At 32.0% G+C, this 26,329-nt stretch overlaps 3 protein-coding genes across 3 annotated transcripts; all 3 read left to right on the top strand.

The window, feature by feature from the left end:
- Positions 1 to 12,732: 12,732 nt before the first annotated feature.
- Positions 12,733 to 17,492, top strand: LOC110670614 (putative disease resistance protein RGA4). Its single transcript, XM_021832718.2, has one exon. The coding sequence runs from the start codon at positions 12,942 to 12,944 to the stop codon at positions 17,490 to 17,492; it is 4,551 nt and encodes a 1,516-aa protein (XP_021688410.2). The 5' UTR covers positions 12,733 to 12,941.
- Positions 17,493 to 19,955: 2,463 nt separating this feature from the next.
- Positions 19,956 to 22,361, top strand: LOC131173199 (putative disease resistance RPP13-like protein 1). The gene has a single exon (XM_058135175.1). It carries the CDS (start codon positions 20,385 to 20,387, stop codon positions 22,188 to 22,190), a length of 1,806 nt encoding a protein of 601 aa, XP_057991158.1. The 5' UTR covers positions 19,956 to 20,384; the 3' UTR covers positions 22,191 to 22,361.
- Positions 22,309 to 24,633, top strand: LOC110670615 (putative disease resistance protein At3g14460). The gene has a single exon (XM_021832719.2). It carries the CDS (start codon positions 22,309 to 22,311, stop codon positions 24,631 to 24,633), a length of 2,325 nt encoding a protein of 774 aa, XP_021688411.2.
- The last annotated feature ends 1,696 nt before the right edge of the window (positions 24,634 to 26,329 follow it).

Raw genomic sequence — 26,329 nt, 5'->3', positions numbered from 1 at the left:
TTCAGATTTCAGACAATGGACCTCCTTCACCAAAGGTATGGGAAAATGTTCGAACAAATCATGCTCTATTTTGCAGGAATCTGATTTAGTCTGGAATTTGAAGATGGAATAGCACAAGTAACTCATCATTTTTCTTAATTATCCTTGAATTGGAAGGGATTAAACCAGGATTGCGTTAACTCATCATCTCTCGTTTTGTGTGTTGATAATTGTATAATTTCCTATTACTCTTTGCCAAGAATTATTTAATTAGTCCATTTTGGATATGCTATAGTATTAGAACTAGGGAATTGCTCATACTAATGCACGTAGCTATTAATAATTTTAATTTATATATTTTTGTTCAATTTTAATATATAAAAATAATGTAATATTTTAAAAGTTTTTATTAATTATTTTAAATTTTATTTTTATTATTTTTATCTCTCAAAACTTTTTAATAAAGATTTCATTATATATATATATATATATATATATATATATATATATATATATATATTGTAAGTTACCTTATAATAATGACTACTTATTATAATATTAATAAAATAACTATTAAATAATTTATAACTTACATATAATAAAGATGTCACGTGTTAATACTATGAAAGAAAATTTCACGTATTAGTCACGTGATAATACTATGAAGGGGAATGCTATGCATTAGCTACTTGGCAATACCATAAAAGAAAATATTGCGTGTTAGATTCTATCACGTATTAATCACGTGGCAATATCATGAAAAAGAATACCACATGATCGACTCTAAGGAATACTTTCTTGCTTTACATAAATATATATAGATTTATTACTATTTTTAAAATTACTCTTATTTTTCTTCATGTAATAATAGATATGCACATGGTTCATAGGTCCTTTTCCTTCTGGTGCTTTAGGACAGTGAATAATGTGCTATCCAGCTAATAAAATTTATGATTTTTAATTGCAAGAAGTAATGTAAATCTTATTATAGCAAAGAGAATTATAAATAAATCTCATCTTAAAAATGTTTTTTTTTTTAAATTGAACCTTTAATTATATTTTTTTTCACAATTTTGGAGACGACTTCAGTGAATTAAAGCTCATTGAATTAAAGCTCATTGATTAAACCATTGATATTATAGAAGCAGATGCTACTTTCAATTTTATTATATACTTTTTTATTAAAAATATAAAGGGGAAAATGAATTTAATTATATGATGGAGTGTTTCAAATATACAGTGTGAAAAATTTTTCTTTAAAAAATTATTGAATAAAAGCTACAAATTTATATAAAATCTATAATAAAGAACATCATAAATTGAATTATAATTGTCTAATTAGTACTGGGGGAAATTTCCTTTGAACTTCTTGGAATTGTGGACAGGAATTTCTCATCAGCTTTCAAAATATCATTATTCAAAGTTAGGAAACCACCATTACAATTCCTTTCAGAGCAAAAAGTATGAGTGGCTAGCAAAAAGAAACCATTTTTTCAATTTTGCAATGATCGATAATTGACTGGGTTAATATACAAGAGGAAAAATCCCTTTCGACTTCCTGGAATTGTGAACTCCACTGCCGCTGAACTTCTCATCACCTTCCAAAATGTCATTATTCAAGGTTGAGAATCCATCATTACAATTCTTTAGAGGAACTAAATAATAATTCATTATAACAAATGTTATAAGTAGAAGTAAAAATTCTGTCAGTAACATTAATTTTATAAAATTTTACAGTAACACTAATTTTACTGCTTATGAAATTAACATACAATAGCAACATAAACATTATTGCTAATGGTATATAGAAAAAGATAGGGCAACAATTGATTTTATTAATAGAAATTTTTTGCAGGAATAATTTTTACTACTAATAACTTTTTTTTTTGTAATAACCATGAATTTATTATAAAATATCTAAGACCACAATTTTATAGCAACAACATATAGTAATTTGTATTTTATTACCATAAATTTATGGTAATAAATTTTATATTTTAGGCAGTAAAAATTTTTACTATTAAAACTAATATTTCTTATAGTGATTAATATTAAAATTACGAGACTAAATTTTAAATTTTTCAAAAATTTTTTACTAAGTTTTATATAAATGTTAATTAACTAATGAAATTCAGTAATATTATATTCGCTTTTAAGGTTGTATACAAAAATAATGCCTCATAAATACATGGGGCCATATGTTTTGTCCTTTCATTCTCTTAATTTGAAAATTCATTAATTGCACCAAAAACATCAATACCTCACAAAGCAAAATCAATTTATCATTAAATTAAAATTAATTAATTTTTATTATTTTATTTATACATTCACATGTGGAAAAGGAGACGACGACTTTTCAAGTCATCTCACCTAACGTTATCAATTTATTCTTTCATACTAAGGAGGCCAATACTCAAAAATTGCCGACCTATTTTTATAGATAATTGAAAGGATGATAAACTATTTTTATATTTCTCATTAAATATAAAAAATTAATATATATATATATATATATATATATATATATATATATATTTCTTTACGAAGGAATTAAATTGTAAAACAAAGAATAAATTAAAATGAATTCAAATAGAAAAATTCTCAAGTAAACTTAGTTTGGTTAGAATATGTCATAGTGTTTTATTTTTTTTAGTTTTTTTAATTGAGCCTTTACTAGAGTTTCATTTTAGGACTTTATAGCTTTAGAGACTTTTTTTTTTTTTTTGGTCAAGGTACAGGGGAAAAGGGGAGGGGGAGCCTCGAATTCTGATCTGATCAGATTCGAAAAGTGTCTTATGCCACTAAGTTGCGCAGGACTAGACACAGAGCTTTAGAGACTACGTACCCCTATTTATTGACTCAAAGGAGCTAGTGGTTTTAATTTGGAAGAGAGAGAGGGCATGAGAAACAAATCAACAGCGCTGCAGACAGACAAAAATAGAATAGATAGAGAAAGAGGAATTTGCCAAGAAATAGAAATAACAGATTGATCAGTAAAGGTTGTACACAAAAATAATAATATTGACCTTGACTTATTTACAGCCACTCAATTTTTGATGACTTATCTATTACAAATTTTTGAAAAAATTATGATTGCTGCCGATTACTTCTTTACTCATGGTATCTACACTCAATAATATTAATATTTAAAAAAATTATGATTTAATCTTACAAAATAAATAAATTTCTTAAAATGCCACATACGATCCCTTTTCGCAAGACTCCTAAATTGTTTTGATATTTCATCGGTTTTTTTTTTATATAGTTCTCTCAATTACAATCGTCATAGTCTTTTAGAAGATCGCATTTAAAATTGATTAATAGTATTCCTAAATAAATAGATAAATTTTTGTAGAAAATATAAAAACAACACCCACAAAGAGAAAGATAACAACTACATAGGGAAATCAAGCAAGGTAATTTTTGTATTACACTATCCATTGTTATCTCTATGTGTAGAAAACTTACATAAGTTAACACGTCTCGATAAAATTGACATAATAATTTTAATATGAAATGGATCTTGTCTCTAACTCTACGTGTTTATCTCACAATTAAAAAAAATATATATTATAATTAATAAATTTTTATAAGTTAAACAATATTAGTATATTATATTAATAAACATAATTTTTATAAATCAAATTTAGTATATTAGCTTGTATACCAAAAATATATTCTTTTAATATTTAATCAATTTATCCAATTTACCAGTGAGTTTTGTTAACATTTTTTTTTAATTTGTAGTGGACAATTTTTGAATACCAATAAAAAATTTGCACATCTAAAACACAGGTTTATATTTATCTTTTGGAGAAACTGATATTGGCATTATGTCCATCACTTTCAAGAAACGTAAAATGGAGTCATCTTGTATTTTTTTACCTTGAGTTTATTAAAAGTAAATGATAATAATTATTTTTTTATTTTTTTTTCTTTTCATGAAGAATATCCATAGATCAGCTTACCTATTAAATTATTTAAATATTTACCAGTTAAATCAATTTTTTTTTCTTTACAAAAAAGGAGTTTTCAATGCTATCAATTCGATTAATTCAGTAGAGGACTTCCAGTGGAGGTGATTCATTCACATGAAAGGAAACTGAGAGAGAGAGAGAGAGAGTTTCTCCATGCAATAATTCTAAGTTTAGGGCATGAGTGCTCCAAAGTCATTAGTTCTTGTCAAGTGTCTGTCATATCATTCAATTTTTTTTTCTCCCTCCAATAATTCAATATGTATTGAACTTTTCTTCATGTGCAGTACCTTATAAATGGATGGGGTCATATATTTTGTCATTTCTCTCTTTTAAATTGAAAATTCATTGGTTGCATTAAAATATCAGTACCTCACAATGCAAAATCAAATTATCATTAAATTTAAACTAGTTCATTTTTATTATTTTTATACATTCACATTCACATGTGGAAAGGAGACCAAGACTTTTCAAGTCATCTCATCTAACCTTATCAAATTATTATCAAGGAGGCCAACGCTCAAAAATTGCCCACCTAAAATTAAATAAATTAAATAAAACAAATAAAATAACTTGATAGTTGACGGGGGGAAGATTTTTATAATTTGCTACTGAATTGTTTTGATGTTTCAAACTATTTTTTTTATGGAACACTTAATCTTAATCGCTATTATGGTTCGAGAGATTACATTTATTAATTAATAATAATTTGAAATTAATTGATATATTTTCGAAAAAAAAAATAATATTAATAAAAAGAAAGATAAACTGTGTAAAAAATCAATTCTGTTAAAAAAAAAAAACTCCACGATAATGGAAAAAATGGAGTATTCAATGTTATTAATTGGATTAGTCCGGTTGAGACGCTTCACATGGAAAGAAACTCTGAGAGAGAGTTTCTATTCTAAATCAAGTTTATTATTTGCACCTAACCTATTATAAATTTAGAATACAAAATATATAGTATAATATACTTATTAAATATATAAATCTTACATATTTATGTATTAAATTCATGATAAACTGAGTTTAAATAAAATTTCCTCGTTGGATCAAATATTTTTTCTTTTTCTCTTCTCTTAAATTGAAAATTCATTGATTGCGCTGATAATATCAGTGCCTCACAATGCAAAATTAATAACCTTTTATATATATGTGTCGTGTATAAGATATTTGAATTTGAAACCTATAGCTTTAAATCTCTAATATTACCCTGAATTATCTGATTAAAAAAAAAAATCTAGTTGTAAAACCTTCCTTCTTTTATTCTCATTTTCAAGGTTTTCCATAATCTAATCTAGTCTAGTCCAATAGTCTAATCTAGTTTAGTCCAATAGCTAAAACCTAACAAAGGTCTGGTTTAAGTTTTCACACCCTCAATCCCCCTATAAAAAAGGTGTCTATGATATTCTTAATATATAATCAGTTGTTTAAAAATTACAAAGCTTATATTTGATTATTGATTTTTCTTGTTTAATCACATGACAATATCATGAAAAAGAATGCTACATGATAGACTCTAGGAATACTTTTTTGCTTTAGATAGATATATATAGATTTATTACTATTTCTAAAATTACTCTTATTTTTCTTCATATAATAATAGATATGCACATGGTTCATAGATCCTTTTCCTTCTGGTAAATTAGGACAGTGAATAATGTGCTATCCAGCTAATAAAATTTATGATTTTTAATTGAAAGAAGTAATGTAAATCTTATTTTAGCAAAGAGAATTATAAATAAATCTCATCTTAAAAATGTTTTTTTTTTTAAATTGAACCATTAATTTTTTTTTTTTAACAATTTTGGAGACGACTTCAGTGAATTAAAGCTCATTGATTAAACCATTAATATTATAGAAGCGGATGCTACTTTCAATTTTATTATATACTTTTTTATTAAAAATATAAAGGGGAAAATGAATTTAATTATATGATGGAGTGTTTCAAATATAAAGTATGAAAATTTTTTCTTTAAAAAATTATTGAATAAAAGCTACAAATTTATATAAAATCTACAATAAAGAACAGCATAAATTGAATTATAATTGTCTAATTAGTACTGGGGGAAATTTCCTTTGAACTTCTTGGAATTGTGGACAGGAATTTCTCATCAGCTTTCAAAATATCATTATTCAAAGTTAGGAAACCACCATTACAATTCCTTTCAGAGCAAGAAGTATGAGTGGCTAGCAAAAAGAAACCATTTTTCAATTTTGCAATGATCGATAATTGACTTGGTTAATATACAAGAGGAAAAATCCCTTTCGACTTCCTGGAATTGTGGACTCCACTGCCACTGAACTTCTCATCACCTTCCAAAATGTCATTATTCAAGGTTGAGAATCCATCGTTACAATTCTTTAGAGGAACTAAATAATAATTCATTATAACAAATGTTATAAGTAGAAGTAAAAATTATGCAGTAACATTAATTTTATAAAATTTTACAGTAATATTAATTTTATTGTTTATAAAATTAACATATAATAGCAACATAAATAATTATTGCTAATCGTATATAAAAACAGATATGGCAACAACTGATTCTATCATTGAAAATATTTTGCAGGAATAATTTTTACTAATAACCATTTTTTTTTGTAATAATCATGAATTTATTGTAAAATAGCTAAGACCATAATTTTATAGCAACAACATATAGTAATTTGTATATTGTTATCATAAATTTATAATAATAAATTTTATATATTAGGTAGTAAAATTTTTACCGTTAAATCTAATATTTCTTATAGTGATTAGTATCAAAATTTAGAGTATAAATTGTAAATTTTTTGAAACTTTTTTATTAGGGTTTTCATAAATGTTAATTAACTAATGAAATTCAGTAATATTAGGTTCACTTTTAAGATTACAAAATTTTAAATTTAAGTACCAATTGAAGCTAATTATATATATAAAAAACACAAATGTTAATTCTTTTTAGGAGAAAAATTGGATTCAAATTTTAAAAAATATTTATAAAAAAAAGAGTTTAAAAAATAAGGAAAAGCAGTTAGAAGGAACAGAAAAGGAAGGGCTGAAGAAAAATTAAGCAAAATTTCTTCTTTCCAAGAAAGAACTGCTCCTCTCTCTCTCTCTCTCTCTCAATATTTATCTATATTCTCTTCTACTTTTCTTCTGTTTTCCAAAGCCGATTATTCTACTCTTTTTTCCCTTAACTGCTCTGTTTCAGCCAAGAAACCATGACTGCCACCATTGAAATGACTGTTCTATCAGCTTTTGCAAACCGTGTGAATCCCATGAAAAAAAATTCAAAATAGTTTGAGAATCGACATTTGATTACTTGGAGAAAGAGTAGAAACCAATTAAAGACTATAAAGAGTTAGTATTGTTGTTGTTATTATTATTATTATTATAGTTGTTATTATTATTATTATTTAAACAAACAAAGAAGAGATGCACATTTGAATTTTGGAAAAAATGAAAAAAAAAAAATTGTGGTTTGGTTTTCTCGTCAGCTTCCAAACTGTCATTATTCAAGTTTATGACACTATCATTACTGTGCACGATTATTTGGGAAATTGAACTGAAACGATAGGAACCGTACCAAATTGAAATTATTTTGATATTTTAGTTCGATTCTAGTTTTTCACTAAGAATTGAATCAGAACCGTATCTAAACCAAACCAAAATTATATCAAATCGAAAATCGAATTTATACATATATTTTTTTTATACTTTTAAATGTATTATATACTTTCAATATAATTATATATATTTACGTATGTATATATAATTATAAATTAAATGCAATATAATATTATATTTTATTTTTTTATATTTTTTTAATAATTTTAGTTATAGATACATTAAATTACTTTATTATTCTTAATTATATATATATCTTATAGTTAAATTTTATATGATTAATCAGTTACCTCTCTTTTCTCTCTTATGTTGGACGGCAACATGGTGTGCTCTTCTCCTCTTATATTTCTCAATTGATTCAAAGGAAAAACTTTGATTTTCTCTTAAATTAAAATTATTAGAAAGTGTTTCTAACACCCAATATATTCATACAACATTCACAAAGCACAAACCCCATCTCATAATTGGTTGACAAGGCTTGAGAAGCCAATCTAGGGGTTGTCATTGCATCTTTGGTGTGTGCTTATGGTGAATAAACTAGAGGGACAACATTTGGGGTTCTAAGAACATCCTAAGACGCTTCAATTGTGCATCAAGAGGTTAGTACCTAAAAATCCCTCTTTTAGTTAGGGTTTAACTGAATTAAATGTTAATTCATAATTTTTAATGGCAAATGAAATTTTAATGCATACTAAAATATGTTTTGGTATGCAATTGGGTATTGAAAATTGATTAGGATCATAAGATACTTGGTATGGTGCATGTAAACTGAGAAATAATTTTTGAAATTCAAGGTTCTAATGTCCTTTATTCACACTTCCACTCATTCAGTAATAGCTGTGAAAAGAGTAGGAGATAGAATTATACTAGTAAAGCTAGTACTAGAAGGAGAAACAATAAATATAGTTAGTGCTTATGCTCCACAAATAGGACTAGATAGTGAGAGTAAACAAAGGTTTTGAGAAGATATGGATGATTTAATGCAAAGCATACCAAATGAAGAGAATGTTTTCATTGGTGGAGATTTGAATGGACATGTAGAAAGTGATAGGCAAGGTTATGAGGATGTTCATGGAGGTTTTACTTTTGGCAGTCGAAATGGGGAGGGAAAAAGTATCCTGGATTTTGCTATAGCATACGACCTAATACTAGCAAATACCTACTTTATAAAAAGAGAGTCATATTTAGTGACTTTCAAAAGTGGGCAACATAGAAGCCAAATCGACTTCCTATTAACCAGAAAGACAAATAGAGCTCTATGCAAAGATTGCAAGGTCATTCCATGAGAGGCTTTAACAAGTCAACATCGGTTAGTGGTCTTAGATGTCAAGTTTAGGAACAATTCAAGTAAGGTCAGAAGAAATAGTGTAGCTCAAACAAAGTGATGGGAGTTCAAAGGAGTAAAGTAAGTGAAGTTCAAAAATGAGCTTCTCGAGTCCGAAGCATGGAAGCTGGATATGGAGGCCAATGATATGTGGATACAGATGGCATCAAAGATTAGAGAAATAGCTAGAAAAGTACTTGGAGAGTCTAAAGGACATGGACCACCCTCAAAAGAGAAATGGTGGTGGAATGGGGAAGTACAAAAGGCAGTGATGAGAAAAGGGGAATGGTATAAGAAATTACCTAAATGTGATAATAATGAGGCATATGAATAGTACAAGATAGCAAAGAAAAGAAGTAAAAAAGGCAGTTAGTCAAACTAGAGTACGTGCCTTTCAAAAGTTATATGAGAAACTTGAAATTAAAGAACGGAAGAAAGATATTTATAGATTAGCAAAGAGGAGAGAAAGGAAATGTTAAGATTTCAAAAAAGTTAGGTGCATTAAGGATAAAGAAGGAAAAGTGTTATTGAAAGATGAGGACAATAAATAAAGATGGATAAATTATTTTAATGATCTCTTTAATAATAGTCAAAATGGTAATAGCATGAATATAGACTATAGAACAATAGAAAAGAATGTGAATTATACTAGAAGGATTAGATCTTTAGAAGTAAAGGAAGCACTTAAGAGAATAAAAGTGGGTAAAGCCTGTAGACCCGATAGAATACCAATTGAAGTGTGGAAGTGTTTGGGAGATATGAGAGTGGCATGGTTAACTAAATTATTTAATAAGATTTTAAACTCAAAGAAATGCCTGATGAATGGAGTAGAAGTATTTTAGTACCTATTTTTAAAAATAAGGGAGACATACAGAGTTGCTCAAACTATAGGAGAATTAAACTCATGAGCCATACTATGAAGTTGTGGGAGAGAGTTGTGGAGCATCGACTACTTCATGATACTTCTATCTCTCTCAATCAATTTGACTTCATGTCTGGTCGTTCAACTATGGAAGCGATATTTCTCATTAGAAGCTTAATGAAGAAACATAAAGATGTGAAGAAAGATCTACACATGGTTTTTATTGATTTGGAGAAGGCTTATGATAGTATTCCAAGAGATGTCTTATGAAAAGTGTTAGAACAAAAGAGGGTATCTATTAGGTACAAACAAATGTTGAAAGATATGTATGAAGTAGCAACTACTATTATGCGCACAGTGGGAGGCTACACAAGAGATTTTCCAATCTTAGTTGGATTACACCAATGATCCGCTATAAGCCCTTACCTTTTTACATTTTAGATGAATTGACAAAACATATACAAGAGAGTATTCCTTCGTGCATAATGTTTGCGGATGATATTGTTCTAATAGATGAGATGTGAGAAGTAGTCAATAGAAAGCTAGAGCTTTGCAGAAGTACTCTAGAGTTAAAGGGCTTTAAGTTAAATAGAACGAAGGCAGAATACATGCATTGCAAGTTCAGTGAAGGCCAAACTGGTGATAGGGAAGGAGTTAGTTTGGATGGAGTGGTACTGTCTCAAAGTAATCACTTTAAATATCTCGGCTCAGTCCTTCAAGTAGATGAGGGATGTGAGGAGGATATTAGCCATAGGATTAAAGCCGGATGGTTGAAGTGGAGACGTGCCACGAGAGTTTTATGTGATCGCAAGATTCCTTATAAGTTGAAAGGAAAATTTTACCGTACAGCTATACGACCGGCCATGTTATATGGTAGTGAGTATTGGGCACTGAATGAGTCGTATGCGTCTAAGATAAGAGTTGCAGAGATGAGAATGTTATGGTGGATGAGTGGCCATACTAGACTAGATAAAGTCCATAATGAGAGTATTAGAGAAAAGGTATGAGTGGTGCCAATTGAGGATAAGTTGAGAGAATAGAGATTGAGGTGTTTTGGTCATGTGAAGCGTAGACATACGGAGGCTTCAGTTAGACTAGTAGAGCACATTAGGTTAGAGGATAGAAAGTAAAAAATGAGTAGACCTAAATTGACTTGGAGGAGAGTAATACAACATAATTTAGAAACATTACACATTTCTGAGGATTTAACCCAAAATCGTTTAGAGTGAAGAAAGCGAATTCATATAGCCGACTCCAAATTTTTGGGATAAAAGTTTAGTTGAGTTAAATTGAGTTTTAATTAATTATTTAATAAAATTATTTATAAAAATATTTAAAAATAATTTAATTTATTAAACTTATTAAAAAAATATGTGTAATTAAGTGTTATAATTATTAAAATACGATAATGTTAATATTTTTTAAAAATTATTAGAATAATATAATTTTAGTAAAAGAATAATTTTAAAATAAATAAATAAATTATATGTAAAATATCTTCATTTATAACCGTTGATTTTAATAAATTAAATAATTAATTATTTAATAAAATTACTTAAAAAATAAATAGTTTGATATTTAATTAAAAGATATATAAAAATACTTTAATTTATTAAAATAATAAAAAAAAATATATAATTAAGTGTTATAGTTATTAAATAAGATAATGTTAATATTTTTAAAAAATTATTAGAATAATACAATGTTGTAAAGGAGTAATTTTAAAATAAATAAATAAATTATAAATAAAATATGCTCATTTATGACTCTAATTTAAGTAAATAATTATGTCTTGAATCCATTCTTGATTCCGCTTCTCAGTTTTCTTTTTCTTTTTTCCCTTTGTTTTTGTTAAGTCCTGCGTTTTTTTATTGTGTAATCTCTTTTTGAATGGAAGTTGGTGGCTTCGTGATTATTATCAATGGATTGCAAAATAAATTACATTTAATGAATTAATCTTAATACAACATCTAATCTAAAATGATAATGTCCTCTGCATCCATTACAGTATGACTTAAGTTATGTCCAAGGAATTGACGATATATATCGTTCTTGATATTTGATGATTCTTTATTTTCGCAGCTTCTGTATATTCTGGTCCTTCAAATTAAAGGGCTGTCTACAAATTGTGCCCTTATCGTCAAGCTGCAGAATTTGCAATTGGGCAGAGACTTTTTTTTCCAGACCTGTTCGTGAATGGTCTACATGTCACTTTTTGCTGGAACTTTAGCAGACACCACATAAAGCTGTCAAGGTAAAATCCAATACCCATTAAAGAGTAAAGACTAGATGCATTATTTACCAACTCAATTATGTAAGGCATGTTCTGTTAAAAATATAAATTCCCTTTGTCTTCTCTGTGGCTGACTTGCTGTTCTGTTTTCTCTTGCACATTAGAATAAGTTCATCTGCCAGCAGATAGTAAGTTTTTTTATCCAGCATAAACTGTAAAATTTCAGAAATATGAACATTAGAAGTCTTGTATTTAATTTAAAATTTATGAAATTAGTGGAGATTACTTTCCATCTTCTCCAGAGACAAATGTTTAGAAATGTTACTAAAGTTTTTCCGACAAAAATGCTCATATTGAGTGACTAGTATGATAATCTTTTTTTCTTTCGGTATGATAATCGTTGATTCCTACTTCTTTTTCCTCATTTCCTTGAATACAGATGAGAAAAAGAAAGGCACTTGCTGATCAATTTTCTTTTCTTCTTTGTCAGTCACTGAGTTGGAAAATTCAAAATTGGTGGGCTCCTTTTTCACTCTCTCCTAAAAGCACATTCATTATCAACTTTAGCTAAGGCAATGTGAAAGCGTATCTCAAGTTCTCAAGAATCGTTTACCGTCTTTTAATCTTGAACGTTTAGTGATCAACCCCTTACTCCTGTTTCTTAGTAAATTCTCGAAAATTGCATTCTCTCTCTCTCTCTCTCTCTCTCTCTCTCTCTCTTTCTCTATTTATTCCAATTTTCTTTCTCTGCAGCACCATTTTTCTGTTTTCCAAAGCAGCGTTTTCTGCTCCCCCCCCTGCCTCTCATCCTCTTTCAGTTCCAGTTCCCTCTCTCTGATAGAGAAGATAAGCATCCTGATAAACACGACTAGCCGCTTAAATCCACCCTCCTGAAACCCCTCTCTCCTCGCTGTCTATCCATCTCTTTCATAGTTACTCTGTTCTTAGAAAAAATCATGTCTTTTGTTGAACTGGCCGTGTCTTTCATTGGAGAGTCTGCTCTGTCATCATTCATTGAGTCCTTGTTTGAGAGAATTGAGTGCCCTGAGTTTCTAAAGTTTGCTCGTGAGAGGCAAGTAAGTGCTGAAATTAACGAGTGGGAGAAAAGATTGATGACGATCCAAGCCATGCTTGAAGATGCAGAGGAGAAGCAGATGTCTAACCGGTCGGTGAAGATGTGGGTGGACGAGATCAAAGATTTGGCTTATGATGTGGAGGACATCTTGGACGAGTTTCAAACTGAATCTTTACAACGCCAGTTGAAAGGAGAAACTGAAGCTGGTTCAAGTAAGCTTCGGAAACTCTTTCATACTGTGACAACTACCATCAATCCAGGAGCAGTGATTTTCAATTCAACGATGGTGTCCAAGATGAAGGAGATCACTACCAGATTTCAGAAGATCGTAGACCAGCAAAACCACTTGGATTTGATAAAGAGAAATGTTGGTGGGACGTCCTCTAGCAAGGTCTGTGTGCGACCTCCCAGTACATGTTTGGATCATGAACCTGAAGTGTATGGCAGAGATGAAGATAAAAGGAAGATACTTGATTTGATTTCGAATACAAGTGAAGTGAAAGTTGGAGTAATACCCATTTTTGGGATGGGCGGGGTGGGTAAAACAACACTCGCCCGGCTTGTCTACAATGATGAGTCATCACAACAACAATTTCATCTAAAAGGATGGGTTTGTGTGTCTGATGAGTTTGACATTTTGAAGATAACAAAGAGCATTCTTGAGTCGATCACTCGACAGTCGTGTTATCTAAACGAGCTCAATCAAGTTCAACTGGAGTTGTGTGAAAAATTAGAAGGAAAGAAGTTTTTGATTGTTTTAGACGATGTCTGGAACAAGAATTATGATGAGTGGAATGCCTTGTGTTCTCCATTGATGCATGGAGCTCCGGGAAGCAGAGTGATCGTGACAACCCGTGAAGAAGCTATTGCACGGATGATGGAAACAATTGAATCTCACAATTTGAATTGTATTTCAGATGAAAATTGCTGGAAATTGTTTCTTTACCATGCCTTTGCTGGTAGAAGAGTTGCATATCCAAAATTGGAAGTCATCCGCGACAAGGTCATCAAGAAGTGTGGTGGCTTGCCTTTGGCAGCAAGGACTTTGGGTGGCCTTCTACGCTCAAAACCATGGGACGATTGGGAAAATATAATGAACAGCAAAATCTGGAATTTACAAGACGATGTCAACAACATTCTTCCTGTGTTAAAATTAAGCTACTATCATCTCCCTTCCCATTTAAAGAGGTGTTTCGCTTATTGTGCAATATTCCCCAAGGATTATGTATTTGAAGAGCAAGAGCTAGTCCTTCTATGGATGGCAGAAGGTTTAATTGAGCAACGTGACGGTCAACATGTGGAGGATGTGGGAGAAGAGTATTTTCAAGATCTATTCTCTAGATCATTTTTTCAATCTTCAAGCACTGGTGGATTCATAATGCATGACCTGGTGAATGACCTAGCACAAGTGGTTGCTGGAGACGCATGTTTCAGATTGGAGGATAAAGTGACTCCACGTAAGCGAGAAAAATCTCGCCACTCTTCTTACATCCCTAGCCCCTATGATCGCTGTGAAAGATTTGAGTTGTTTGAAAATATGAAGTGTATGCGAACCTTCCTGCCTTTATCACTACACCGTTTTGGTTATAACTCCTTAGCAAATTGTGTCCCTTCTTATTTGTTATCAATGTTAGGATGTTTAAGGGTGCTATCCTTCCATTGTTATAATATCACTGAGCTACCAGATTCAATAGGTGACTTGAAGCATCTAAGGTATCTCGACCTTTCACACACTTGTATTGTAACTTTACCTGAGAGAACAACCTCTCTATGTAATTTACAAACTATGCTGCTGAAAGGCTGTTGGCATCTCAAGAAATTGCCTTTAGAAATGCAAAATCTGATCAACCTGCGTCATCTTGATATCCAAGACACATGTGTGGAAGGGATGCTACAGGGAATAGAAAAATTGAGAAGTCTTCGGACATTGTCTAATTTTGTTGTGGGGGAAGGTAATGAAGTGGGTATAACAGCTTTGGAGAATTTAAAGTTTCTTCGAGGGGCACTTCGCATTTCAAGGTTGGCTAATGTGGCTAATGCTTCAAATGTAAGAGGAACCATTTTATTGGACAAGGGGAGAATAGATGATCTGGAGATGGCATGGGGAAGTTCTTATTCTGCAAGTAGATCGGTTTCTATTGCAAACGAAGAAAGAGTTGTACTTGAGAAGATGAAACCTCATGAAAGTTTGGAAAAACTCACCATAATTGATTATGGTGGTTTTCAATTTCCTTCGTGGGTAGGGGATCCTTTATTTCGAAATCTAGTATGCCTAGAGTTGAAAAATTGCAACTGCACAACCTTGCCTCAACTTGGGCTGCTTTCTTCTCTCAAGGACTTGGTTATCATAGGGTTTCCCAATGTAAGAGCGGTTGATCGTGAGTTTTGTGGGGGGAGTATGAGCAGTTCAAATCCTTTTCCAGCTCTTGAGACTCTACGCTTTGAGGACATGGAAGAATGGAAAGAGTGGAATATTTGTGGGTGTAAATTCCGTCTTCTGCGCGAGCTTTCCATTGTTAATTGTCCCGAACTGTTCGGAGAATTACCCAGCGATCTGCCTTCATTGCAAAAGCTTGAGATTAGAGAATGTAATGGATTGGTGGTTTCATTTCAAAACCTTCCTATCATATCTCACTTCCAAATCCAAGGATGCAGAAAGGTTGAATTAGTTAGAGGTTTTAGCGCAGCAAACTTCTTGATGGTTAGTAAAGTAGAATCATTTTTATTTGGACCGGAAGAGTTGAAGCAAGGCTTAAGAAAGTTGAAAAGCTTGACTGTTGGTAATAATTCTCACTATGAAAGCATCACTGTTGGTAAAAATTATTTCCCTCCTCTCTATTGTCCACAATGGGTGCTTTTTGAAGACATCGCTAAACGTGATGAGTTGTTGCACGAGAACCTCGCTGATAGTCAAATTAAAAATTTGGAATTTTGTTGTTGTACAGGGCTTGAGAAACTACCGCCATGGATTGATAGCTTTAAGTCTCTGGGAAAGCTATCTATTGGATACTGCCCGAGACTTATTTCTTTGCCAGATGCAGTGATTTATAAAAGTTTGTGTCTTGAGGAGTTGAAAATTTGGTGGTGTGATTCTCTAATTTCCATTGGAAGACACCAGCTACCCACAACTCTAAAAAGACTAGAGATACGCGACTGCGACGGATTGGAGAGGCTGCTGGATGCGAGAGAGACTTGTTCCTCTTCCAGGTTTACTGATAAGGAGGGTATCAGCTGCGATGCTTACTCATCTAATCTTCAGCCCTTGGGAATTATTAGGTGCCGCTCTCTTACATTCTTAGGGGAGTTGCCTGTTTTCGACAACAACACATCTCTTGAATCTATTGAAATCGTAGGTGCTTATCATCTTAAATCCTTACCTGAGAACCTGCACATGCTCACCAATCTACGCCGCATTTTTATAGGTTACTGTGAGGAACTCGAGGCCCTTCCTGATGGTATGCACAATCTCACATCTCTTCAAGAATTGACTGTAATGGATTGTCCCAATGTTGTTTCTTTCCCTCAGGGAGGGTTGCCCACCACTCATCTGAAAAAAATTATACTTGAATCCTGTGGGAAACTTAAGGCCCTTCCTGATGGTATGCACAATCTCACATCTCTTCAAGAATTGACTGTAATGGATTGTCCCAATGTTGTTTCTTTCCCTCAGGGAGGGTTGCCCACCACTCATCTGAAAAAAATTATACTTGAATCCTGTGGGAAACTTAAGGCCCTTCCTGATGGTATGCACAATCTCACATCTCTTCAAGAATTGACTGTAATGGATTGTCCCAATGTTGTTTCTTTCCCTCAGGGAGGGTTGCCCACCACTCATCTGAAAAAAATTATACTTAAATCCTGTGGCAAACTTGAGGCCCTTCCTGATAACATGCACAATCTCACTTCTCTTGAAGTTTTGGCTATGCAAGATTGCCCAGGCATCATGTCCTTTCCAGAAGAAGGTTTTCCCACCAACCTGAAATCGCTTTCTATTTATGAGGTCGAGATTTGTACCTCTTTGCTTAATTGGGGTTTGCACAGGCTCACCTCTCTGGAGAAGCTCAGAATCGCAGGTGGATGTCCCGGTGTGGTGTCCTTTCCACAAGATGAGATAGATATGAAGTTGTCTAACTCTCTTACCAGCCTTACCATTGAAGGATTCCAAGACCTAAAATACCTTTCCAGCAAGGGTTTTCAAAGCCTCACGTCACTTGAATATCTGGTGATCAAGAGATGCCCTAAACTTGCCTCCTTTCCAAAGAATGGCCTGCCTTCCTCTGTTTTGAGCTTGAATATCACAGAGTGCCCTCAACTTGAGCAGAAGTGCCTGAAGGGTAAAGGGCAAGAGTTGCTAGAATTAGCCCGCATTCCAGAGGTGAAAATTGGACCTGATAGTCAGAAAGAAAGCGAGCTACTTTATGCATTTTCATGATCTATGCTTCTTTCTTTATTTTTCTTTTTTTATTTATTTCTTTAACGTTGCATATAGTGATAAAAATGGAACAGAAAAATGTTAACAATTGTTTGCTTTTTCAACTTCCAATTTATATCTCAATAATGTCATGTATGCAAGTCAGAATAAACATAGCTTGCTTGTTAAGATCTGTTTTTCAATTATTCAGGCGTTCATGAGTCGGTCTATTTTGATTTTCTTCTTGCAACATAAACAACTCATCATTTTTCTTCTTATAAGCTGATAGAAATTGATCCTCTACCAATACATCCAATATCTACTGATCACACAATTGCATTGCATATGCAAACACCCATACACAGAGTGAGAAGAAATGGAATTGGTTGACCATTGATCCCACTCTACATCTGAACAACTAACTTATGATTTATTTATTTATTTAAATGTAAACAAAGTAAAATACATAATTAATAAATATTAATTTAATGTTACTAAAATAGTTTTAAAAATTAAAAATTTTAATTTAATTAATATCAAATAAAAATAAAAATATATTATTAATAAAAAAAAATGGTAGAAAGAATATAGCTTTTGGAGTCCTTACAGGGCTCAGCTGCCAGGGCATGTTGAAATAAGATGACCCATGAAAATTACTATTACAATTTATCTTAAATTTTTATATTTATTTCATTTTTAATTATTATTTAAAATATTATTCAAATTCCATTATTTTTATATATTTAATCAACACTTTATATAAAAACATATTTATATTTTAAAATATAATATTTCCGTAAAATATTTGAATAAAAATTAAAAAAATATATATATTTATATTTAATTAATAATTTTATATAAATAGGTTTTTATAAAATCTACCTCAATCCAATTATAATAATTATTACATTCAAATTCATTTTAAACTCGATTATATATTATCGTAATTTATTATATTAAAATTATATTAGATCTTATATTTAAAAATATTTAACTAGTTATCACATCTAAGGTTGAAATACATATTTTCTTATGCTTGTAGAAGGAAAATCTCAAAGAGAGTCCTTAATTATAGTTTTCTTTATTTTCTTCCTTTTTTAAAGGAGTTCGCAATTCAATTAATTTATAATAATTCATAAAAATTTTCAAATTAAATTAAAAATTATTATTTGTGAATATTTAAAATTAAATTATTTCAATCATAAAATTAAACTAATTAAACTGAAATAATAGGAAAAAAAAATCCCCATTTTACCATGCTACTGACATAGGAAAAGAGTCCAAGAGATATATTGATAGTTTAATATTTAATTAAAAGATATATAAAAATACTTTAATTTATTAAAATAATAAAAATATATATATAATTAAGTGTTATAGTTATTAAATAAGATAATGTTAATATTTTTAAAAAATTATTAGAATAATACAATGTTATAAAGGAGTAATTTTAAAATAAATAAATAAATTATAAATAAAATATGCTCATTTATGACTCTAATTTAAGTAAATAATGATGTCTTGAATCCATTCTTGATTCCGCTTCTCAGTTTTCTTTTTCTTTTTTCCTTTTGTTTTTGTTAAGTCCTGCGTTTTTTTATTGTGTAATCTCTTTTTGAATGGAAGTTGGTGGCTTCGTGATTATTATCAATGGATTGCAAAATAAATTACATTTAATGAATTAATCTTAATACAACATCTAATCTAAAATGATAATGTCCTCTGCATCCATTACAGTATGACTTAAGTTATGTCCAAGGAATTGACGATATATATCGTTCTTGATATTTGATGATTCTTTATTTTCGCAGCTTCTGTGTATTCTGATCCTTCAAATTAAAGGGCTGTCTACAAATTGTGCCCTTATCGTCAAGCTGCAGAATTTGCAATTGGGCAGAGACTTTTTTTTTCCAGACCTGTTCGTGAATGGTCTACATGTCACTTTTTGCTGGAACTTTAGCAGACACCACATAAAGCTATCAAGGTAAAATCCAATACCCATTAAAGAGTAAAGACTAGATGCATTATTTACCAACTCAATTATGTAAGGCATGTTCTGTTAAAAATATAAATTCCCTTTGTCTTCTCTGTGGCTGACTTGCTGTTCTGTTTTCTCTTGCACATTAGAATAAGTTCATCTGCCAGCAGATAGTAAGTTTTTTTATCCAGCATAAACTGTAAAATTTCAGAAATATGAACATTAGAAGTCTTGTATTTAATTTAAAATTTATGAAATTAGTGGAGATTACTTTCCATCTTCTCCAGAGACAAATGTTCAGAAATGTTACTAAAGTTTTTCCGACAAAAATGCTCATATTGAGTGACTAGTATGATAATCTTTTTTTCTTTCGGTATGATAATCTTTGATTCCTACTTCTTTTTCCTCATTTCCTTGAATATAGATGAGAAAAAGAAAGGCACTTGCTGATCAATTTTCTTTTCTTCTCTGTCAGTCACTGAGTTGGAAAATTCAAAATTGGTGGGCTCCTTTTTCACTCTCTCCTAAAAGCACATTCATTATCAACTTTAGCTAAGGCAATGTGAAAGCGTATCTCAAGTTCTCAAGAATCATTTACCGTCTTTTAATCTTGAACGTTTAGTGATCAACCCCTTACTCCTGTTTCTTAGTAAATTCTCGAAAATTGCATTCCCTCTCTCTCTCTCTCTCTCTCTCTCTCTCTATTTATTCCACTTTTCTTTCTCTGCAGCACCATTTTTCTGTTTTCCAAAGCAGCGTTTTCTGCTCCCCCCCCTGCCTCTCATCCTCTTTCAGTTCCAGTTCCCTCTCTCTGATAGAGAAGATAAGCATCCTGATAAACACAACTAGCCGCTTGCAAATCCACCCTCCTGAAACCCCTCTCTCCTCGCTGTCTATCCATCTCTTTCATAGTTACTCTGTTCTTAGAAAAAATCATGTCTTTTGTTGAACTGGCCGTGTCTTTCATTGGAGAGTCTGCTCTGTCATCATTCATTGAGTCCTTGTTTGAGAGAATTGGGTGCCCTGAGTTTCTAAACTTTGCTCGTGAGAGGCAAGTAAGTGCTGAAATTAACGAGTGGGAGAAAAGATTGATGACGATCCAAGCCATGCTTGAAGATGCAGAGGAGAAGCAGATGTCTAACCGGTCGGTGAAGATGTGGCTGGACGAGATCAAAGATTTGGCTTATGATGTGGAGGACATCTTGGACGAGTTTCAAACTGAATCTTTACAACGCCAGTTGAAAGGAGAAACTGAAGCTGGTTCAAGTAAGCTTCGGAAACTCGTTCATACTGTGAAAAATGCCATCAATCCAGGAGCAGTGACTTTCAATTCAACGATGGTGTCCAAGATGAAGGAGATCACTACCAGATTTCAGAAGATCGTAGACCAGCAAAACCACTTGGATTTGATAAACAGAAATGTTGGTGGGACGTCCTCTAGCAAGGTCTGTGTGCGACCACCCAGTACATGTTTGGATCATGAACCTGAAGTGTATGGGAGAGATGAAGATAAAAGGAAGATACTTGATTTGATTTCGAATACAAGTGAAGTGAAAGTTGGAGTAATACCCATTTTTGGGATGGGCGGGGTGGGTAAAACAACACTCGCCCGGCTTGTCTACAATGATGAGTCATCACAACAACAATTTCATCTAAAAGGATGGGTTTGTGTGTCTGATGAGTTTGACATTTTGAAGATAACAAAGAGCATTCTTGAGTCGATCACTCGAGAGTCGTGTTATCTAAACGAGCTCAATCAAGTTCAACTGGAGTTGTGTGAAAAATTAGAAGGAAAGAAGTTTTTGATTGTTTTAGACGATGTCTGGAACAAGAATTATGATGAGTGGAATGCCTTGTGTTCTCCATTGATGCATGGAGCTCCGGGAAGCAGAGTGATCGTGACAACCCGTGATGAAGCTATTGCACGGATGATGGAAACAATTGAATCTCACAATTTGAATTGTATTTCAGATGAAAATTGCTGGAAATTGTTTCTTTACCATGCCTTTGCTGGTAGAAGAGTTGCAGATCCAAAATTGGAAGTCATCCGCGACAAGGTCATCAAGAAGTGTGGTGGCTTGCCTTTGGCAGCAAGGACTTTGGGTGGCCTTCTACGCTCAAAACCATGGGAGGATTGGGAAAATATAATGAACAGCAAAATCTGGAATTTACAAGACGATGTCAACAACATTCTTCCTGTGTTAAAATTAAGCTACTATCATCTCCCTTCCCATTTAAAGAGGTGTTTCGCATATTGTGCAATATTCCCCAAGGATTATGTATTTGAAAAGAAACAACTAGTCCTTCTATGGATGGCAGAAGGTTTAATTGAGCAACGTGGCGGTCAATATGTGGAGGATGTGGGAGAAGAGGATGTGGGAGAAGAGTATTTTCAAGATCTATTCTCTAGATCATTTTTTCAATCTTCAAGCACTGGTGGATTCATAATGCATGACCTGGTGAATGACCTAGCACAAGTGGTTGCTGGAGATGCATGTTTCAGATTGGAGGATAAAGTGACTCCACGTAAGCGAGAAAAATCTCGCCACTCTTCTTACATCCCTAGCCCCTATGATCGCTGTGAAAGATTTGAGTTGTTTGAAAATATCAAGTGTATGCGAACCTTCCTGCCTTTATCACTACACCGTTATGGTTTTCGATATAACTCCTTAGCAAATTGTGTCCCTTCTTATTTGTTATCAATGTTGATGTTTAAGGGTGCTATCCTTCCGTGGTTATAATATCACTGAGCTACCAGATTCAATAGGTGACTTGAAGCATCTAAGGTATCTCGACCTTTCATGCACTCGGATTGTAACTTTACCTGAGAGAACAACCTCTCTATGTAATTTACAAACTATGCTGCTGAAAGGCTGTAATGATCTAAAGAAATTGCCATCAGAAATGCAAAATCTGATCAACCTACGTCATCTTGATATCCGATGGACATCTGTTGAAGTGATGCCGCAGGGAATGGAAAAATTGAGAAGTCTTCGGACATTGTCTGATTTTGTTGTGGGGGAAGGTAATGAAGTGGGTATAACAGCTTTGGAGAATTTAAAGTTTCTTCGAGGGGCACTTCGCATTTCAAGGTTGGATAATGTGGCTAATGCTTCAAATGTAAGCGGAACCATTTTATTGGACAAGGGGAGAATAGATGATCTGGAGATGGCATGCGGAACTTCTTATTTGGCAAGTAGATCGGTTTCTATTGCAAACGAAGAAAGAGTTGTACTTGAGAAGATGAAACCTCATGAAAGTTTGGAAAAACTCACCATAATTGATTATGGTGGTATTCAATTTCCTTCGTGGGTAGGGGATCCTTTATTTCGAAATCTAGTATGCCTAGAGTTGAAATATTGCAAATGCACAACCTTGCCTCAACTTGGGCTGCTTTCTTCTCTCAAGGACTTGGTTATCATAGGGTTTCCCAATGTAAAAGCGGTTGATTGTGAGTTTTGTGGGGAGAGTATGAGCAGTTCAAATCCTTTTCCAGCTCTTGAGACTCTACGCTTTGAGGACATGAAAGAATGGAAAGAGTGGAATATTTGTGGGTGTGAATTCCGTCTTCTGCGCGAGCTTTCCATTGTTTATTGTCCCGAGCTGTTAGGAAAATTACCCAGCCATCTGCCTTCATTGCAAACGCTTGAGATTAGAGAATGTTATGGATTGGTGGTTTCATTTCAAAACCTTCCTAGCATATCTCACTTCCAAATCCAAGGATGCAGAAAGGTTGAATTACGTGGAGGTTTTAGCGCAGCAAACTTCTTGATGGTTAGTAAAGTAGAATCATTTTTATTTGGATCGGAAGAGTTGGAGCAAGGCTTAAGAAAGTTGAAAAGCTTGACTGTTGGTAATAATTATTTCTATCCTCACTCTCGTCCACATTGGGTGCTTTTTGAAGGCATCGCTAAACGTGGTAAGTTGTTGCGCAAGGGCCTCGCTGATTGTCAAATTAAAAATTTGGAATTTGTTTGTTGTAAAGGGCTTAAGAAACTACCGCCATGGATTGATAGCTTTAAGTCTCTGAGAAAGCTATCTATTGGAAACTGCCCGGGACTTATTTCTTTGCCAGATGCAGTGATTTATAAAAGTTTGTGTCTTGAGGAGTTGAAAATTGATGAGTGTGAGGATCTAATTTCCATTGGAAGACACCAGCTACCCACAACTCTAAAAAGACTAGAGATACACAACTGCTGCGGATTGCAGAGGCTGCTGGATGCGAGAGAGACTTGTTCCTCTTCCAGGTTTACTGATAAGGAGGGTATCAGCTGCGATGCTTACTCATCTAATCTTCAGCACTTGGGAATTATTGGGTGCCGCTCTCTTACATTCTTAGGGGAGTTGCCTGTTTTCGACAACAACACATCTCTTGAATCTATTGAAATCAAATTTGCTCCTCATCTTAAATCCTTACCTGAGAACCTGCACATGCTCACCAATCTACGCCGCATTTTTATATATCACTGTGAGGGACTCGAGGCCCTTCCTGATGGTATGCACAATCTCACATCTCTTCAAGAATTGGCTATAATGAATTGTCCCAATGTTGTTTCTTTCCCTCAGGGAGGGTTGCCCACCACTCATCTGAAAAAAATTATACTTACATCCTGTGGGAAACTTGAGGCCCTTCCTGATAACATGCACAATCTCACTTCTCTTGAAGTTTTGGATATGGAAGATTGCCCAGGCATCATGTCCTTTCCAGAAGAAGGTTTTCCCACCAACCTGAAATCGCTTTCTATTTATGAGGTCGAGATTTGTACCTCTTTGCTTAATTGGGGTTTGCACAGGCTCACCTCTCTGGAGAAGCTCAGAATCGCAGGTGGATGTCCCGGTGTGGTGTCCTTTCCACAAGATGAGATAGATATGAAGTTGTCTAACTCTCTTACCAGCCTTACCATTGAAGGATTGCAAGACCTAAAATACCTTTCCAGCAAGGGTTTTCAAAGCCTCACGTCACTTGAATATCTGGTGATCAAGGGATGCCCTAAACTTGCCTCCTTTCCAAAGAATGGCCTGCCTTCCTCTCTTTTGAGCTTGCATATCTACAACTGCCCTCAACTTGAGCAGAAGTGCCTGAAGGGTAAAGTGCAAGAGTTGCTAGAATTAGCCCGCATTCCAGAAGTGACAATTAAAGATAATAATTTGAAAGAACTCAAGCTAGATTATGTATTTTCATGATTTATGCATCTTTTCTTCATTTTTCTTTTTTATTTATTTCTTTAACGCTGCAGATAGTGATAAAAAATGGAACAGAAAAATGTTAACAATTGTTTGCTTTTTCAACTTCCAATTTATATCTCAATAATGTCATGTATGCAAGTCAGAATAAACATAGCTTGCTTGTTTCAGATCTGTTTTTCAATTATTTAAGATTTACCTTGCTTTGTGATGAGATTGATTGAGTTCATCTGTTCTAATTTGATCAAGGGATGCTCAATTTTGCTTGTTGCAGATTTTCTCTTCGCCTTTTTATTTAGTACCTGCTCTTCTCTGTCTTTTGTACTGAGTCTCTTTGTTTGTTCTCTCTTTTTTTTTTTTTTTTGTTGTTTGTTTTCTTTTTTCTTTATGTTTTTTTTTTTTTTCTTGTCAACAACCTGCAGCTTTGTTGTTGTCTGTTTCTGTTTTTTTTTGCATCATTCTTCAGGATTTTTCACTTAGCATGCCATGTCCTACGTCGATCAGTCATTCATGAGTCAGTCTATTTTGATTCTCTTCTTGCAACATAAATAACTCATCATTTTTCTTCCTAAAAGCTGATAGAAATTGATCCTTTACCAATACATCCAGCATCTACTGATCACACAATTGCATTGCATATGCAAATACCCATTCACAGAGAGAAGAAATGGAATTCGTTGACCATTGATCCCATCCCTTCCTCTCAACAACTAACTTATGATTTATTTATTTATTTAAATGTAAATAAAGTAAAATACATAATTAATAAATATTAATTTAATGTTACTAAAATAGTTTTAAATATTAAAAATTTTAATTTAATTAATATCAAATAAAAATAAAAATAAAAATATATTATTAATAAAAAAAGATGGTAGAAAGAATATAGCTTTTGGAGTGCTTACTGGGCTCAGCCGCCAGGGCATGTTGAAATAAGATGACCCATGAAAATTACTATTACAATTTATCTTAAATTTTTATATTTATTTCAATTTAATTATTATTTAAAATATTATTCAAATCCCATTATTTTTATATATTTAATCAACACTTTATATAAAAACATATTTATATTTTAAAATATAATATTTCCATAAAATATTTGAATATAAATTAAAAATATATATATTTATATTTAATTAATAATTTTATATAAACAAGTTTTTATAAAATCTACCTCAATCCAATTATAATAATTATTACATTCAAATTCATTTTAAACTCAATTATATATTATCGTAATTCATTATATTAAAATTATATTAGATCTTATATTTAAAAATATTTAACTAGTTATCACATCTAAGGTTGAAATACAAATTTTCTTATGCTTGTAGAAGGAAAATATCAAAGAGAGTCCTTAATTATAGTTTTCTTTATTTTCTTCCTTTTTTAAAGGAGTTCGCAATTCAATTAATTTATAATAATTCATAAAAATTTTCAAATTAAATTAAAAATTATTATTTATGAATATTTAAAATTAAATTATTTCAATCATAAAATTAAACTAATTAAACTGAAATAATAGGAAAAAAAAATCCCCATTTTACCATGCTACTGACATAGGAAAAGAGTCCAAGAGATATATTGATAATCATAAAAAAAAACTTATTTACATATGTGATTTTCTTATTCAAAATTAAGAGACTGTTAAATATTACAATTCAAAATTATTTAAAAATATTATTTTAAACAT

This window comes from Hevea brasiliensis, chromosome 14, assembly GCF_030052815.1.
Source record: "Hevea brasiliensis isolate MT/VB/25A 57/8 chromosome 14, ASM3005281v1, whole genome shotgun sequence".
Lineage (NCBI taxonomy): Eukaryota > Viridiplantae > Streptophyta > Magnoliopsida > Malpighiales > Euphorbiaceae > Hevea > Hevea brasiliensis.
The sequence above is the reverse complement of the archived record's forward strand: the minus strand, read 5'-3'. Positions and strand labels throughout refer to the sequence as shown.